The sequence below is a fragment of the Oncorhynchus masou genome, chromosome 15 (genome assembly GCF_036934945.1).
Source record: "Oncorhynchus masou masou isolate Uvic2021 chromosome 15, UVic_Omas_1.1, whole genome shotgun sequence".
Lineage (NCBI taxonomy): Eukaryota > Metazoa > Chordata > Actinopteri > Salmoniformes > Salmonidae > Oncorhynchus > Oncorhynchus masou.
In genome coordinates, this window is record NC_088226.1 from 40,481,947 (window position 1) to 40,499,740 (window position 17,794).

General features: G+C 44.5%; 1 protein-coding gene across 1 annotated transcript in view; it reads right to left on the reverse strand.

Moving 5' to 3' along the window:
- Positions 1–1,012: 1,012 nt before the first annotated feature.
- Positions 1,013–17,794, reverse strand: part of LOC135556249 (receptor-type tyrosine-protein phosphatase F-like) — a 426,619-nt gene continuing 409,837 nt past the window's right edge. Inside the window, exons 27-37 of the mRNA XM_064989280.1 lie at positions 15,158–15,281; positions 14,347–14,522; positions 12,292–12,411; positions 11,918–12,072; positions 10,882–11,167; positions 8,937–9,115; positions 6,029–6,155; positions 5,773–5,898; positions 5,235–5,389; positions 4,925–5,060; positions 1,013–4,314 (exon numbers count right to left, since the gene is read on the reverse strand). Coding sequence (XP_064845352.1) covers positions 4,246–4,314; positions 4,925–5,060; positions 5,235–5,389; positions 5,773–5,898; positions 6,029–6,155; positions 8,937–9,115; positions 10,882–11,167; positions 11,918–12,072; positions 12,292–12,411; positions 14,347–14,522; positions 15,158–15,281 — 1,653 coding nt within the window. The 3' untranslated portion in view covers positions 1,013–4,245. The remainder of the gene's footprint in view (positions 4,315–4,924; positions 5,061–5,234; positions 5,390–5,772; positions 5,899–6,028; positions 6,156–8,936; positions 9,116–10,881; positions 11,168–11,917; positions 12,073–12,291; positions 12,412–14,346; positions 14,523–15,157; positions 15,282–17,794) is intronic.

Below are 17,794 nucleotides of genomic sequence, written 5' to 3' on the forward strand. Positions count from 1 at the left end.
TGCACAATGCTTAATGAGGGCGTATCCAACGCTCAACCGAGACATATCAAAATGCATTATTTTGCTATGACTCCGCCTTGTTAAATTACTCATGCCCTGCAAATCGTAGCCTATTAATATGGTATAAATCATTAAAAAGTTGGATGATGTAAAGAAAAAAGATTAACTCTAGGACATCTAATTTCTCTGTACAAATACCAAATCCTAAAACTGTAGTCTTTCCGTGATCTGTTTTTTCCACAATTGAAAATATTATTTAGCAAATGAATCTGGTTAATGAGTGCCGAAGAATTAATCATGTAAATTGTATTATCTTTATGTTCAACACAGTGAGTATTCCTCTTTGGAACCTGGAGTTTACCCAACATGTCACCTAACATTGTTCACCTAATACCTTTTTAAAAATATTTTTTGTTGTTGAAATTGCACTATTGGTTAGAGCCTGTAAGTAAGCATTTCACTGTAAGGTCTACTACACCTATTGTATTTGGCGCACGTGACAAATATACTTTGATTTGACATGTCGAACTGTTACTGTAGATCTGAACAATTCTCAACATCCTCCTAGTCACAATGCTACTACTGTAAACCACTACTGTAAACCAAAATTCATTGTTTCTATCATTTTGTGACCATAATATTCCAGGGGTTCTGTCAGGACAGAGTGGCTGTATAGCAGTGTCCAGGCAGTCCATGGACACAGCACAGCCAGGCATTGGCTGGAGGGGTATCCACCACAATATGTTGTACTGGCAAGGGGATGGATAAAGGGGGAGCAGGTCCATGGACGGATGGGGGTGGGAAGAGAGGGGAACAGTGTGTGTGTGTGTGTGTGTGAGTTGTGACTGCATGTGTGTGTGTGTGAGTTGTGACTGCATGTTTGTGCGCGTGAGTGCATGTGTGTGTGTGTGTGTGTGTGTGTGTGTGTGTGCAGGGTACAGGCAAATCTCAACACAGGACAGTACATGGAATGTCCACAACATAGACAAGAAAGAGCCATTCAACCACCACATTATAAAAAACCAAATTTTTCAACTTTATTAACATCAAGGTTTTTGCAACATTTTTTTCCTCTCCTTTTTATTAACAAATAGAAAAAAGATTGAACCCCTACAGCACTATTCAAAGACAAAGTGAAATGAATCCTGTTTTGTAGTCCATTCATCCGGGCCCACTAAATCCAAATTCACCTCATTTTGCAATTCTGTAGTACCACTTAAGAAAGAAAAGCTTGACTATAAGGTAGAGATCCTCCACCGTACATTGATGCTGCTTCTTTGTGTTACAGGAGAATTTCCTTCTGTACCACAGAGAGAAGATAATACAGTATAGTACAGCAGTTAAACCATGGATGTAAAGTCAGTGACAGTCAGAAGAGACGTTCATCTGGGTTATTGTCAGTTACTGTATCTGCAGAGCTGGCCAGTCATTGGGAGCTGGACCAGTCGTTTGCAGATGGACATGTGCAGTTCATAGTTCAGAATCAGAAGGGTAATCAGAAATACATGGATGAATAACTGTCTGTCTGGACACTTCAACACTTCTCATAGGATGGTTGTTGTTGGGGCTGTACATTAGTCTGATGTGGAGCTCTGTGTATCTGCTTCTCCAAACTAGGTATAGCTTGTCAGATCAGACCAGAGCCAGGGTCCTAGTTCCTCTGTGACATTCGGGAGTGATGGTTTGGTTCAGTCAACCTCAGGCCATGCTCGACCTACCTGGATGTAAAAGTACAAACAACTTTCCATGTACCGGTGGTTTTCTGTATTTCTTTCGCTGTGTCTAGAGTTTGGACCGGAGCTCTTTGAGCGACAGGCATCGAGAAAATCACAGTAAACAGTTATTGGGTATTTGTACATGGCAGATTTTTCAAAAGTCATCAACATTAGCCTATTCAGTTTTTTAACCATACATTTGGAAAGTATTCAGACTCAGATAGTATTCAGATTTTTTGCATTTTGTTACATTACAGCCTTATTCTAAAATGGATGAACTAAATAAATAAATAATTGAATCAATCTACATGCAATACCCCATAATAACAAAGCGAAAACAGGTTTAGAATTTTTTGCAAATGTATTCTATTTAAAAAACACAAACCTTATTTACATAAGTATTCAGACCCTTTGAAACAGGCTGAGACCAAAATTGAGCTCAGCTGCATCCTGTTTCCATTGATCATCCTTGAGATGTTTCCACAACTTGATTGGAGTCCACATGTATTAAATTCAATTGATTGGACATGATTTGGAAAGGCACACGCCCGTCCATACAAGGCCCCACAGTTGAAAGTGCATGTCAGAGCAAAAACCAAGCCATGAGGTCGAAGGAATTGTACATAGAGCGCCGAGACAGGATTGTGTTGAGGCACAGATCTGGGGAAGGGTACCAACAAATATCTGCAGCATTGAAGGTCCCCAAGAACACAATGGCCTCCATAATTTGGCAAGTAGCCTAGTGGTTAGAGTGTTGGGCCAGTAACCAAAAGGTTGCTGGATGGAATCCCCGAGCTGACAAGGTAAAAAATATGTCCTTCTGCCCCTGAACAAGGCAGTTAGCACACTGGACTCTGAAGACCTTGATGTTGATTATGCCCCCCCCCGCACCTCTCTTTCACAAAAGGGCCTCGGTCAGAGAGGTGACCAAGAAGCCGATGGTCACCCTGACATAGCTCCAGAGTTCCTCTGTCGAGATGGGAGAACATTTCAGACCTTTATGGTAGAGTGGCCAGATGGAAGCTACTCCTCAGTAAAAGGCACTGCTTGTAGTTTGCCAAAAGACACCTAGACTCTCAGACCATGAGAAACAACTCTCTGGTCTGATGAAACCAAGATCGAACTCTTTGGCCTGAATGCCAAGTGTCATATCTGGAGGAAACCTGGCACCATCCCTACAGTGATGCGTGGTGGCAGCATCATGCTGTGGAGATGTTTTTCAGAGGCAGGGACTGGGAGACTTGTCAGGATCGAGGGAAAGATGAACGGAGCAAAGTACAGAGAGATCCTTGATGAAGACCTCAGACTGGGGCGAAGCTTCACCTTCCAACAGGACAACGACTTTCAGCAAACAGTCAAGACAACGCAGGAGTGGCTTCTGAACAAGTCTCTGAATGTCCTTGAATCTGCAGAGAAGAATGGGAGAAACTCCCCAAATACAAGTGTGCCAAGCTTGTAGGGTCATACCCAAGAAGACTCGAGGCTGTAATTGCTGCCAAAGGTGCTTCAACAAAGTACTTAGTAAAGGGTCTGAATACTTATTTAAATGGTCTGTTTTTTTTTATATACATTTGCAAACATTTCTACAAACCTGTTTTTGCTTTGTCATTATGGGGTATAGTGTGTAGAGTGATGGGGCGAGAGAAAAAAAACAACGTTTTTATTCCATTCTAGAATGGTAACGTAACAAAATGTGGAAAAAGTCAAGGGGTCTGAATACTTTCCAAATGCACTGTATATAGGTTTATTTTATAGTCGTCCACTAACTCTGGTGTATGTGTTTGATCTCTTTTTGTGGAGATGGCTAGTCGTTTTGTAAAGTACCAGGAAGTGAAAAGGCGTATAAAAGATTGTCCCCCATATACCACTGAATACTACCAGAGAATAGCGAAATTTAGAATATTATAATTATGGTAAAAAATAAAATAATTATTAGCAGCTCTGAGTATGCATACATCTCCAGTATTAATAATAACTCTGAGCATATTAAAAATTCATGTCCCTTTTGCAAAAAAAGACAAGTAATTAATTTAAAATAAGACACGTTAAGACATACAATAACCAAAGTATAAATGATTAGAAAATAAATTCAAAATAATAATAATAATAATCACATACTTATAATGGGTAATAATATTGATGCATAATAAAAGCAGAAAAATAACCGTTGCTATATCAGCAGTAGTAGGAGGCAGAAATAGTGATTTTATGTTGTGTGCATTACGTATAGAGACGTCAGAATGAAGCACACTGAAGCATTTAGATAATTTCTTGAGGAGTAGATTTTAGTAGTGGAGGGTTTTAAAGCAGGTTTATTATGCCAGTCAGTCCAGGAGTAGTGCTCCATCTGATTGAAGTTCGCCCAGTCAGACTTGTGCTCTCTCCCTCTCCTCCTCACCCCTCTTCCTCCCCCCTCTCCCTTCTCCCCTCAGGCAGTTTCTGGACTTTGTCAGCCGGGTGTATATGGCTCAGAAGGGACACACTGGCGGCGCTCCGGAACCCCAGGAGTCCCAGTGCATTCTGAGAGTGATTATGTTGCATAGTGGTCAAAGCTGCCAAGGTACTCCAGAGCTGCCCTGTAGCACAACTGGTACTGGTCCTGGGAGGGAAACAAGGAGGGGCAGAGCAGTGTCGGTCAAGAGAGTGATCTACAATCACAACCGACCTACATGGACAAATTACCTCAACTAACCTGTACCACCGCACATTGACTCGGTACCAGTACCCCCTGTGTATAGCCTCGTTATTGTTATTTTATTATGTTACTTTTTACATTAGTTTATTTAGTAAATATTTTCTGAACCCTATTTCTTGAACTGCATTGTTGGTTAAGGGCTCGTAAGTAAGCGTTTCACGGTAAGGTTACCTGTTGTGTTCGGCGCATGTGACAGATCAAATTTGATTTGATTTAATAGTTCTGCATTTGCCTAGGAGAGTATTTGTAGCAATATGTTGAAATAACTACACTTTATTAATCTAACCCCACATCCCAGTTTCCTCCCAATATCTGCCTACCTTCCTCTAACATTATGGCACAGTATCACGACAGAACATCACACAATATAAATCTGATTTGTAAAAAAAACTATTGTTTCAACTGAATCCTTGTTTGCTTAGTCACCTGACTCTACCCAAGAGCGTCTATATAGTCCTATCCCCTCTCTAACCAGTCTATCCCAACATACTGTAGCGTTGTGACTGCATTGTACCTCTGTCTGCACCATGGCAGGTCTCTGGGTCCTCAGTGTTTTGGCGGTATGGAAGATGTCCACCACCCCCTCGTACCTCATCCTCTCCAGCACGATACTCAGGGTGATGAACACACCAGTCCGCCCAACTCCAGCACTGTGGAGGAGCAAAGAGAGAAGATGCCGCACGCACACACACACACACACACACACACACACACACACACACACACACACACACACACACACACACACACACACACACGTTTGCATAAACACACACGTTTGCATAAACACACACACAATAGTGATTGTCATTGGTGTCCCTTACCTGCAGTGCACAGAGATGGGTCCATCCTGTCCGAACTGTTCCTTGGTTTTATGCACTTGGCCAATGAAGTCGATAAAGCCCTCTCCAGTTTTTGGCACCCCTTGTTCTGGCCAATCAGTGAATTGGAACTGCCGAATGGTCCTGGACTGGCCATCCTTAGAGGTGGTGAGGAATGGATGATGGGCATAAAGTGAGTATTTTCTTTAAGCCTTATTATTAGACATTATAAAGGCTCATACATGCTTATACCACTACATAAAGCATTATACCCACAGAATTTGAGTAATGTTACCAGTATTGTTTTAGTGTGTTCTCAAGCTACTAATGTCTTTGTGCTGTAACGTGCAGAAACTATTTCTACACACAGAACATCAGAACATAACCACAGTGCAGAGATAATTATATGTGTTCAAACAATTCACTGGGAAAATGTGCTTAGAGTACAGCTATGTACAATAATTAGCCCTTTGCACAGAGCAGAGATAGATATATACGTCACTAGGGAGAAGAGGGAGGATGGATGGAGAGATGGACTTACCCTGGCGTCTGTGACCTTGAACTCTCGGAGGATGTACTGGGGCATGTTGTACTCAGCCATGGGGTCCACTACAAAGTACTGGTACCTAGCAGAGCGCTCAGCAGGCCAGTACTGATGGCACTTTTCCTAAGAAACAGAAAACAATGACAGAACTGTCATATCAACAATACCATCCATTATTGTGTGTGTGTCCATGCATGCGTGTGTTTGTGTGTGCTTGTATTAACAGTGTAGGTACAGTATCTATGCCACTCACCCGTCCCATCTCTCTGAGTTTGGTGAGCATGACGACGATGGTAGAGTTGTGTTCCCACAGCATCCTCCAGAAGTCCTCTGTGGTCTCTGCTAGCGGGCCCTGGGTGGCTATGTAGGCCTTCTGTTGCCTGAGAGACACGAGACACGAGTTACGTCAGGATACAGGAAAGGCCATGACACAGGCAGTCAGGATAACATCATAACTACAAAGGATATAAGGTACACTTCAATACATCCCCATAGACCTAGAGTATCCACGCTGAGCCCTTTGTGGTCCTACTGTAATCTGAGAGGCCCTTGTGCTGATAATGGGTTCTGGGCTTGATGTATTTTCATTATGTTATGCTGCTGACAAATTAAGTTCCTATTCTCTTCAAGGCAGTGAGAACCGCAGCGTTGCAGATGGGGTCCAGTTCCACTAGATCAACAATAGAGGGCAGTGTGAAGCTGTGGGAGTAGTGGCGTTAATGTGATTACGTTTCTGTCAGGAATCCCGACAAACATGTGAGAGTCAGCCCAAGACGCATGCATTCGTACGGCCAGACACACACACACACACACACACACACACACACACACACACACACACACACACACACACACACACACACACACACACACACACACACACACACACACACACACACACACACACACACACACTGCAGGAAATGAGTGACCATGAGATTACAGCAGCTATATGGTCTGCTCCTCCATGTTATAGGCTACAGGAGGATACAGTATAGCCATACATCATTGCTTATACAACCATACAGAGACAGACAGTGCATTCTATATGAGGCATGAAGTACAGTATAAGGTGCTGCTGGAATTGTGATTTCTATCTATCTAAGGTGCTGCTGGAATTGTGAGTTATATCTAGCTATGGTGCTGCTGGAATTGTGAGTTCTACCTATCTTTGCCCTTACTTTTCTGAGTAACAACTAAGACCAGCCTCAGCACAATGTTCAAAGGGTCTCTAACATCTGATAGGTTTGACTGACACAAGGATATTCAGTTTCTTCAGCTGAATTATTGGATTCTTAGTGTTCTGACATAGCAATAGCAATAAAGAAATTAACAGGCATGTATAGAGATCCTTGCTCTGCCAAGACAGTGCTTGGTATGTATGTAATGTCTGGTGTGCACAATATCATTATGTCAGTGGCATAGCTGGCAAGAGACTAGATAGTTTGAATTGCCACCTCAGGATATCAGAAACTTAACCAGAATGACATCATCATCATCATTGCATCATCATCATTATCCTCCCCTTCTTCATTCCTCTAAGTCATTCTGATCCCCTCTGGCACTTTAAAGATGTGATGCCTGCCTGCCTCCCATGCAATAGAATACTAACACCTACAATCAGTCCCAAATGGCACCCTATTCCCTATATGGTGCTCTACTTTTGATCAAAAGTGCACTATATAGGGAATAGTGTGCCATTTGGGACACAAGCCAACACCTCTCTGTCACTCTTAATTACCGCTACATGAATTAAAGAGGAATTACATCCACCTTCCTTCTCCCCCTCTTCCTCTCTTCTTTCCCTTCTCTCCCTCAGGTGGGGCAGCCCCAGGGACATTATTAGGCACAGAGGAGGTGTGTGTGTGTTTGCTTGCTTGATAATGTGTGTGTGTGTGATGAGAGGTTGAATGAGGAAATCCAAATAGAAAACCCTCAACAAATCCTCCAAAAAGGAGGAAAGCTCCTATTCATACAGACATTCACTCATTAGTGTGTTGTAGCATTGTGGATTATTGCCAATTACAGTGTTTACACTTCCATGAAGGAGACTCTCTATGGGACCACTCTGATTAGGTATTAATATATGGGACAATACCTGAACAGAAGCCCCCAAGCACCTCACACACACTTTCACACTCAACCATACACACGCACCCACACAGGAATTGGCAAAAATCACAAAGAACAATTACAAAATACCCTAAAGACCAACATATCAAAATAAATTTCAACATATGCATTGTATTTCTTTTAAAATACCGAAATACATTATCACGTCGACCCGTTAAAAACAACATCACTCTCAGTAAGGGTTACAGAGACTTGTTGTTTGCTATGACTGCGATATGTATTTTTTATTTACCTTAGATGAATGCACTGCCTGTAAGATTCCCTACATAAGAGTGTCTCCTAGGGGCCCCCTGGTTACGCGTTTTGGTGTTCATTTTTATATCTACATTTACAATTTGGTAATTTAACAGACACACTTATCACACCATAGTGCCATCAGACGTCTGATACCAATGAACCGCTGTATATTACGGAATTCTCAAAACCTTCCCATCCATCTCAGTAAGAACAACAGGTGCTTCATTTCACTGTTATTTTTCCAAATATCAACAAATGTCTTTAAAAGAGTGTTTCCCATACAGTAAAGGAATGTGGGAATCAGCAGACAAGAACAGAGTCATCACAATAAGCAATAACTTTATTCCTCTTCCAGGAGTAGTTTGTCACCTGTCACAAACAGACTATTTATTTACCACAGGAGCAATGTGGCAAGCAATGGACAGTACTGCCACTATGACCAATTTGCCCTGTCAACTGACACAACAAGGGAGACAGACAGGAAAACACTGGTCTCCATGTCACACCACAATCCACTGCTGTCAGCCGCTGCAGGAAAGGTCCACCTCCTTGCTCATTAGAGGAGCTGTGTCTGCAGGATGGATTCGGTCTTCTCCATTTCTATTTCATCTCCTCTATTCTCACCATCCTCCATCTCACTTATTCTAGTCTTCAGAATATTTCATGTCTCATTTTCACAGTTTGAATCTCCTCTCTTTCTCTGCCCTCCCCCTCCTCTACTCTACCCCCTCTCCTCCTCTCCTCTCTTCTCGTCCCTCCTTCTCTCCTCTCCTCATCTCCCTCTCTCTCACCTGTATCCATCGATGAAGCTGGCGTTAATGTAGTCGGAGCCCTCCACACCTCTGATAGGCTGCAGATACACGCGGGTGGACTCAAAAGGCATGATATTCACCAGCCGGTTCTTGAACTTGTTGCAGGGGAGGTTGGCGCTGATGAATCTTGAGGTATGTGCTTTCGAGTTAGACAGTTTCTGGAGAAGGGAGGGAAGAGGAATGGACAGATTTAAGATACAATCTGGGATGTTTTTGGGCAAAATGGCAGCCCCGCTACTTGTTTTGGTATACTGTTGAGGGATGCATGGATGGATGCATGGATTAAAAACATGGCTCAGATTAAAGAACTGTGTGCTACTGTAGAGAAACATCATCCCTTACCCTTATAATTACTGGACTGGAGTGCACCCACGGGGTGCAGTCAAATTGCCTCTAACCCGACGACGACTGTTGCCATAGCTTTTCCCTGACGCCCACCTTCCTTCCTTCAAAGTTGTAAAGCCAGGGATCCCAGCCAGCCTAGCGCTGCTGTATATGGGCAGGGATTTTGGAGGGTATAGGGGCTAACACTATTATTGATGCATGAAAATGATGAGCTTTGAGTCAAGCCCCTTTGTTCTCCATCTTCAAATAACTGCCTGCTGACACTGGCAACGCCGAGCTCTCTCTCTCCTTTAAACTCACCCTAAGTGTCGACGCCACAGCCACATACGGAGACGTCAGGGAGTCGAAAACAAATACTCACACAACATTTGAGACGACTGATGATGCACAGGCCTACAGTATATCCATGTCAAAGCTATGGAATAGCAATCCAAAACCAAAGCAAACTTTTAAAATGTAAAAGCATTTTCTCCCAAATGAGAGGGGGTTAGAGTTTTTATATTTTTGCTGGCTTTGCTGACAGGGTCCTCTTAATGTGATTCTCTGTCAGTAGTTAAAAAGCAAAGTATAAATTTCAGACCTTGCTTGCGAAACAAATTTGCGAGTGGTACTGAGCATCAAAACCTAATTATACTCGCTGCGGATTTACAATCATCCTGCTTGCTGAACAAGTTTGACCCACATCATTTCGGTTATGGTGGTGAGTACCCCAGAAGGAGGCTGGTTAGAGCAGTTTTGTTTTCCTATGGCGGGAGGCTGTGAGTGGATGCACCCCAAATGGCACCCTAATCCCTACATAGCGCACTACTCAGAGCCCTATGGGCCCTGGTCAAAAGTAGTGCACTATATAGGGAATAGGGTACCACTTGGGATGCAGGCAGTGAGTATCTGAGGAGGACCAATACAGTTGTTGGAGCCCAGTGGTATAGGCCCAAGCCCAATCCCAGGATGCATCAGCTCTCCAACCCACTGAGGCTTTATCTACAGGCTGTCAGCCGGTCAGCCTGCCCCAACACTCCTCCCTCACTAGATCACTCTCTTTCTCTCTGTCTCTCCATCCCCCGAGCCTCTCTCTTCTCTTCCTCCCTTCCTCATTCTCAGTCTCTCATCCCCAGTCCAGAAGATTAGCCTCTGAAACAGAACACCCCTCCTAAGAGTTAGTGTGAGGGTGAGGAAAATTCCTCCTCCTCCTCCTTTTCTTCTCCTACTCCTTGTTCCAAACACACTAAGACATTAACTTCCTGCCACCACTGCATCGTACACACTGAAACAACAACAACTCTGTTGTTTCCTAACTAAATGCCCCAGTTAGTAACTGTACCAATTTTGTCACTTAAACTCTAGCATAACCAGTCAATTCCCAAGTCCCTAGCATTCGAGTCTGATTTCAAGGCTGCACTCCAACAATCTTCAAGTTAAGTTCATAACATGGAACTGAACTGTAATGTACAAGGAAACAGGCTGCTACCACACTGTTTGCGCTGTCCTTCCAACTGCTATGGTCATTGTTTCCACCTGGGACCAGGCTACAAAGCAGGGCTGTTGCCTTATTCTCAAACTCCATGTTTTGTTACTCTACCTTGAACTCTAGCTCCATGGCGGAAACGGTGCCTCCGGGCGTGACCTGGGTGAGCTTCTGGATGTGTGCGTACAGGTTGCGTGCAGGGACCTCTGTGTTACCGCAGGTGGCTGCCTCTAGCAGGGCCTCGTGGATGAAGACGTACTGGTCCTCCGTCTGCACCATGTAGTTCCTCTGAGCTCTCATACACGTCACATGACCGTAGATATCCACAGACTTCTCATGCTTCATACGCTCCAGCATGGCTTCGATCACGATGAAGCAACCGGTCCGCCCTACACCAGCACTGTGGGGACGGACAGAGCACTGTAACTATTACACAGACAGGAAACTGTAACTATAGAGCCACTACACTGACAGGAACAAATGGAATAAAAAAAGAACGTGTCATATGCGCCAAATACAACTGGTGTAAACTTTACGGGGAACTGTTTGCTTATGAGCCCTTCCCGACGATGCAGAGTTTCAAAATAATGACAATAGTAATACAAATCAAATAGTAACACGAGGAAGGAAATAAATACACAAGAATGGAGCTATGCAGTATACAGGGAGTGCCAGTACCAGATCAATGTGCAGAGGTACAAGGTATTTGAGGTATATATGTAAATGAAGGAAGGGTAAAATGACTAGGCATCAGGATAGATAATATTAAGAGTAAAATAAATGACAACAGCAAATGATGTGTGTAAAAGTGTGTGTGTGTGTAAAGTGTATGTTTGTGTTGTGTCGGTGTGTTGTGTCGGTGTGTGTGTGTGTGTGTGTGTGTGTGTGTGTGTGTGTGTGTGTGTGTGTGTGTGTGTGTGTGTGTGTGTGTGTGTGTGTGTGTGTGTGTGTGTGTGTGTGTGTGTGTGTGTGTGTGTGGCTTTTGTGTGGGAAAAGTCACATATCTGTGAGATGGTTCTGGCTTGGGCTTATTTCCACCAGTGGAAAGAACCTCAACAGCGCAACTTCAGTGAACCCTGTTCTTGGGCAGTTTTATTGACTTCATTCCAGATATTTGCAGTGAAGGAGATGTGTCTGAGATGGGGGTTACCTGCAGTGGACCACCATGGGCCCTGCATCTGTCGGGTTGCAGGCCTTGACCCTGCGCAGGAAGGCCAAGGTGGGGGTGGGGTACTCAGGCACTCCATGGTCCGGCCAGGCCATGAACTGGAACTGACGAACCTCTCTCTTCTCACTGGAGCCATTCTGGTAGAGCAACGTATCAGAACACCACAAACGCACACTGGTGGCCACATTCTTGGTAGTCTCTATGACAAACATTTATATTTACTACACCGAGTTAGCTAGCAAGAGATTTGATAAAAGCTCGAGAAAACATTCCGGGATCATTGCCCTCCAGCTGGTCAAGAGCTGGTCACTCTTGAGCTCCAACACATACTATACCTCTACATGTGTGGCTCTTACCTTATAGAGGGTGAAGGTGCGTACGCTATAGGTAGCCAGCTCCACAGTGTCCAACATGGTCACCTGGATCATCCCATAGGTCTCTGTCCCCCGACTTGGCCAGTACTGGTCACACTTCACCTGTACACACACAGGCAAAGAACAATGAAGTTCAGCCTCAGTGTAGAATAGTGTTACTGACACTGCAGTTACAGTAACGGAACAGTGGCAAGGACTAGGGGTGAGAGAAGGGGCTAGTGTTCGTGTAATGGGACAGTAAGGGACTGGGGCTGATCTAAAGAGAACAGCTTGAGCTGCTTCTGCTCCACTGTGTAATTTTCCCTGTCCTGGAGGATGAGAGGAGAGACTTCCACTCGCAGACACTGAACAATGAATATCTCTGAGCATAGCTTTAGCCTAAGAGCATTGACACAGAGTTACAGTAGGTTGATAGGACAGGGACTAAAGCTGCCTGAGGGGCCTAGTGTTTTGGTGAAATGGGACAGGGACTGAGAGGGTCAGTGTTATAGGACAGGGACCGAGAGGGTTAGTGCTATGGGAGAGGGACTGAGGCTAAGCGAAGGATGACAGCTTGGACTGCTTCTGCTCCACTGTGTCATCCATGTCCTGGAGGGAGAGAAGGAGAGAGAAAGAGGGGAGAGAGTGAAAGCAGAGAGAGTTTGCCAGCTGGGGTTCAGTGGCCCATCTCTAGGGAAATCTAGGCCCAGGGACCCTAGCCAGCATGACTGGTGCCTCTCTTCTCCTCCAGACCTCTACGCCAAAGGGCCATTGGTCAGGGCTTTGTGATTGGACAGCAGCCTGGTGCTCCAGGGTCATTGGTCAGGGCATTGTGAGGGGGCATTTTGATTGGACAGTCTGGTGGACAGTAGGGTCACCACCTGGATACATTCCAATGAACATCCCAAACACACACAGTCAAGAGCTAACTGGTACATTTCTTACAAACACAGACCATGTACACAGATAATAATATTCCTTTTTTCATTTTACTGGTGTTTTATGTTGATCTGTTTTACAGGAATATTTCACAACATCCACCCAGACTAGTGCCAGTTGGAAATGGCTGCTGTCCCTAAAATGATTGAAGGTTGGTACTGTGCTCTGGTTGTTCATAGTGAAGGGGGTGTCACTGCGTCCCGGCCATCCCCATGTCAGTCGCTACGGACAGTCACATAAATTCCTGTGGTGTGTTCTATTTCAGGTCCTCCCCTCCCGTTAATTTCCTCTCTAGTGAGACTGATAGTAAGGGGTGAAAATTGTCATGTCTAGTTGGCTACAGCTTTTGTTAAATTGATGTCAAAAGTTTAATTATTTAGCATTATAGGTAAGCCTAAACCTTTTCCTAGTCTTAACCTAATACTCCTAATCTGCTGCATAAATTATCCTAAATCTGCTATGAAAGTCAATTTTGACAAAAGCTGTATTCCTTCTAGACAAAACCGGTGAAAATGGAGGTTATCAGAGGACACAGCGGTGGGGTTGGGATATTACCATCAGACACCTTACTGTGATGATGATGACACACAGGGGCCAAGATTCAAAGGTGAAAGGTAATTGAATGATGAGTTGACCCTTCATGGGGCCAGAAAGACAGGTGTGATGTTACGTTTGTCAGGAAGCTGTGACACTATGGGATGACCTTTAGGTACAGAGTTATTAATCCTGCTAGAGAAAGTAGGTGTGTGTTGGTGTGAGTGTGTGTGTGCGTGACACATTTCCATCTGTCTTGCTGCCACCATGCAGTCAAAGTGTCAGTTATTTACAGAGTCTATTCAAATACCTCGATTAGGATTTTGCCACCTAACAGTCGACGCTCACACCTTCTGTCCATTAGAGAGCAAGGGTGAGACTACTGGGACTGTTATAGTCTGTGAGTGCAGGGTCAATGACAGCAGAGGGTGAATCAATGGTCAGGACGTGTGTGTGTGTGTGGGGGGGGGGGATTGTGTGTGTGTGTCCTGAGACATTGTGTGTGTGTGTGTGTGTGTGTGCGCGTGTGTCAGCAGGTAGCCTGGCGTTTCAGAATGTTGGGCCAGTAACCGGTCAGTCTCTCACCCTTGACTTCTCCTCCAGCCTGGTCATCATGACAATAGTGTTGGTCCTCTGCTCCCACACCATCCTCCAGAAGTCACTCAGGGTTTCAGGAAGCGGGCCCTGTGTAGCGATGTAGTCGTTCTGCTTCCTGTAGCCGTCTATGTAGTTAGCGTTGATGTAGTCGCTACCTGGCACTCCTGTAGCACGGTGAAGGAAGGCAGTGTTAGGAAACATTCGGTCTGCATCCCAAATGGCTCCCTATATAGTGCACTTATTTTGACCCCCGCCCATAGCGCAATGGCACTCCATCACTTCTTCTCAAATGGCACTATCTCCTATAGTGCGCTACTTTTGACCAGGGCCCATAGGGCTGGCAGGTTTTCAACACGGTATCAACACCCCCTCCACAGCATGAAACAGCTCCACACAGCACAACACATTAGAGAAGAAAGACACATCCACAACCAGTAGGATGCAATGACATTTATATCACTGACTGACTCCAAACTGAGACAGACGGACAGTAAGTGAGGGAGAAAGCATTGTCACACCTGGGGATTGAGTTGAGAGATATATTGTTGTGACATGTCTTTGCAGTGGGTAGGAGCTTACTGTCTGCAGACTTGGCTTTGGATATTCTTTATTGAGACAGCCTCACTTAGTTAATACCATCACAATACCTCCCACCACCCCTCCCTAAAAAGCAAAACATCAGCTAAAAAACTTTTTATTGACAGGTGCTCTCTTATTTCATAACACATTACCTCCCCACATCCAGTTATTAAAAAGCGAAAACACTTCACAACAACAACAACAAATCCACCAAACATACCGTCGACGGAGGTGAGGATGACCCTGGAGTGGTCGTAGGCGATGACATTTGCATAGCGGTTCTTTGGCTTGTTTACTTCCAGGTTAGAGTGTTCCCACGTGAACTGCTGGCCAGGGTCTACGGACTGATGAAGGGGGGATGGAGTGAGAGAGTGCAAGGGAGTGAGAAGAAGGGAGAGAGAGAGAAGGGGAGAAAGAAAGAAGGATAGGGGGAAGCAGAGAGAGATAGAGAGAGGAGGAAGAAGAGACACATTGTAATTTGTCCTGTCATATTTCTCAAAACTCAATAGCCTTGCAGTGTTTTGTGAGGAAAGTAGGTTCGGTATGTTTAATTCTAAAGGATGATGGAGGCACCAGAACACCAGAACATTCCCCATCCTTTTCAATGTCTGTTCTGTAATAAAAGCAGCCCTATGTGATCCCACAGCACTCTTCCTTCCCCCCCGGGCTGTTTGAATTCATAAAATCACCTCTCCGTCGTGGCTCTACCATCTCTGAGCCACCTAATGGCCAAGGAGAGCTGTGCTGATGAAATCAAGAAATCATGGAGGTGAACAGAGCAGAAACAACCTCTATCAGTGTTCCTGAATCATCCCAGCCTGAGGTCACGACCTCCATGCACTTCCAAACAGAGATGGAAGAACACTCAGGATGAATATAACACCGTGGTCGAACCACAAACCTAGGAAATCTATGCTGTAACAAGCTAGTACAAATCAGATGTACTACTGTATCCTCAAATAAGGAAGACGAAAATGAGGAGGCTGTCCAGAGACCATTGAAAGAAGTTGAAACAATATTTACTGGTGGAACAATGTAGTATAGAGTACAGTACAAATACATACAGTATATAGAAGTAGTCTATACTACAGTATGTGACACAGTGAGGGAGAGCTGAACATATGGTAGGCAGGGCATGGGTAAGCCACGGCTACGCAGGTTGATGATTCATCTGAGCCCTGTATCGATCCCTGGCACTGGACAAAGGCTCTGGTCCAACTAAATAATGACAGACACTACATTGTTATTCATTATTGACCATTCTGTTCTGATCACTGATCTCACATCATACTGAAAAACAAATACATACGCTCTCCCCCAACCGCATCACTGTCTCGCCTCTCTCTTTCACCTTCTCGGTCTCTCTCCTTATCCCCTCTCTGTCTTGCCCTCTTTCTCCCTCTCCCTTCCCTCCTCTCCCGCTCCCTCTCTCTGCCTCTCTTCTTCGCTCACACACACACACAAAGAAAAAGGCTGCACATTCTGGTTGTTTCCTGCTGACTGAATGGCTGGCTGAGAAGGCATGTGGGACCCGTCTGTCTGCTTATATCAATGACAATGGTGAGAGAGGTTGAGCGCACATCTTATTTAACAGCCTGTTAGGCAAAGCTTTTGCTGCGTTGCTCTGACAAACAACACACATTATTGCTAATGCGCCCAGTGGATGTGAATATCAGTTACCGTGGATGCCACTGCAATCACGCTCTCTCCCCGACATCGCCGCATTTCCATCCCTCTTAGAAACAAAAACAGGCACCCACAAAACAAAAGCCCAGAGGGCCGCCACCATGTGTACCTCCGTGAGGAAGAGATACCATGCGAACGCTTGGCACAAGAGGCTGAATTTACATAGGCGAGGAAAATTGACTTTGACATTTGAAGAGCCCTTAGCTTGTTTTCCACTAGCTGTGTGTGTGTGTGTGTGTGTTTTCCACAAGCTGCATCCTAAACCAGCAGCACGGTGATGCTTCAAGAATAGCTCCTGTATTTCAGCTGATATCAAATCCTGTCAAGACACTTCATACATTAACTGACTGTGGCCCAAATGGCACAATATTCTTCCATATATAGTGCACTAGCTTTGACTAGAGCACTACGGACCCTGATCAAAAGTAGTGCACAACATAATGCACAGGGTACCGTTTGTGGCATACACTACTTATATTGTGTCTTTTGTGATGCTTAAAATACTTCTATATTGCTTCTTCAGTTAGCAAGGTGTACTATTCTGTGTCCATAACAAATACATGATTTATTTAAACAGCTTCTCTAAGGAGGGTGATAATACATTGCAGGATCATAATTAGCTATTTCCCTGCTAACATGCACAAACACACCACCCACACTGATACACTGACACAGTACAAACATGCTTACACACACACACACACACACACACACACACACACACACACACACACACACACACACACACACACACACACAGTTAGGAGTGTGTATTGGAGGCGAGGTCAGGTGCAGGAGAGCAGAGTGTAGTGAACAGGCACACTTTTTATTCCGGTCAAATAACAGCACAAAGTAACATAAAATGTGCCCAAAACACGGAACATAGGCAAAAAAGTAATGCGCGTAACAATATCCACAATATCAAAATGCACGTAACACAAACAATCCTACACACAAACATGGGGAACAGAGGAATAAATACATTTGATTTGATTGGGGAATGAAAACCAGGTGTGCAGGGAACAAGACAAAACAAATGGATACATGAAAAATGGAGCGGCGATGGCTAGAAAGCCGGTGACGTCGACCGCCGAACAGCGCCCTATCAAGGAGAGGAGCCGACTTCGGCGGAAGTTGTGACGCACGCACGCACATTTGTTGCACCGTTAGT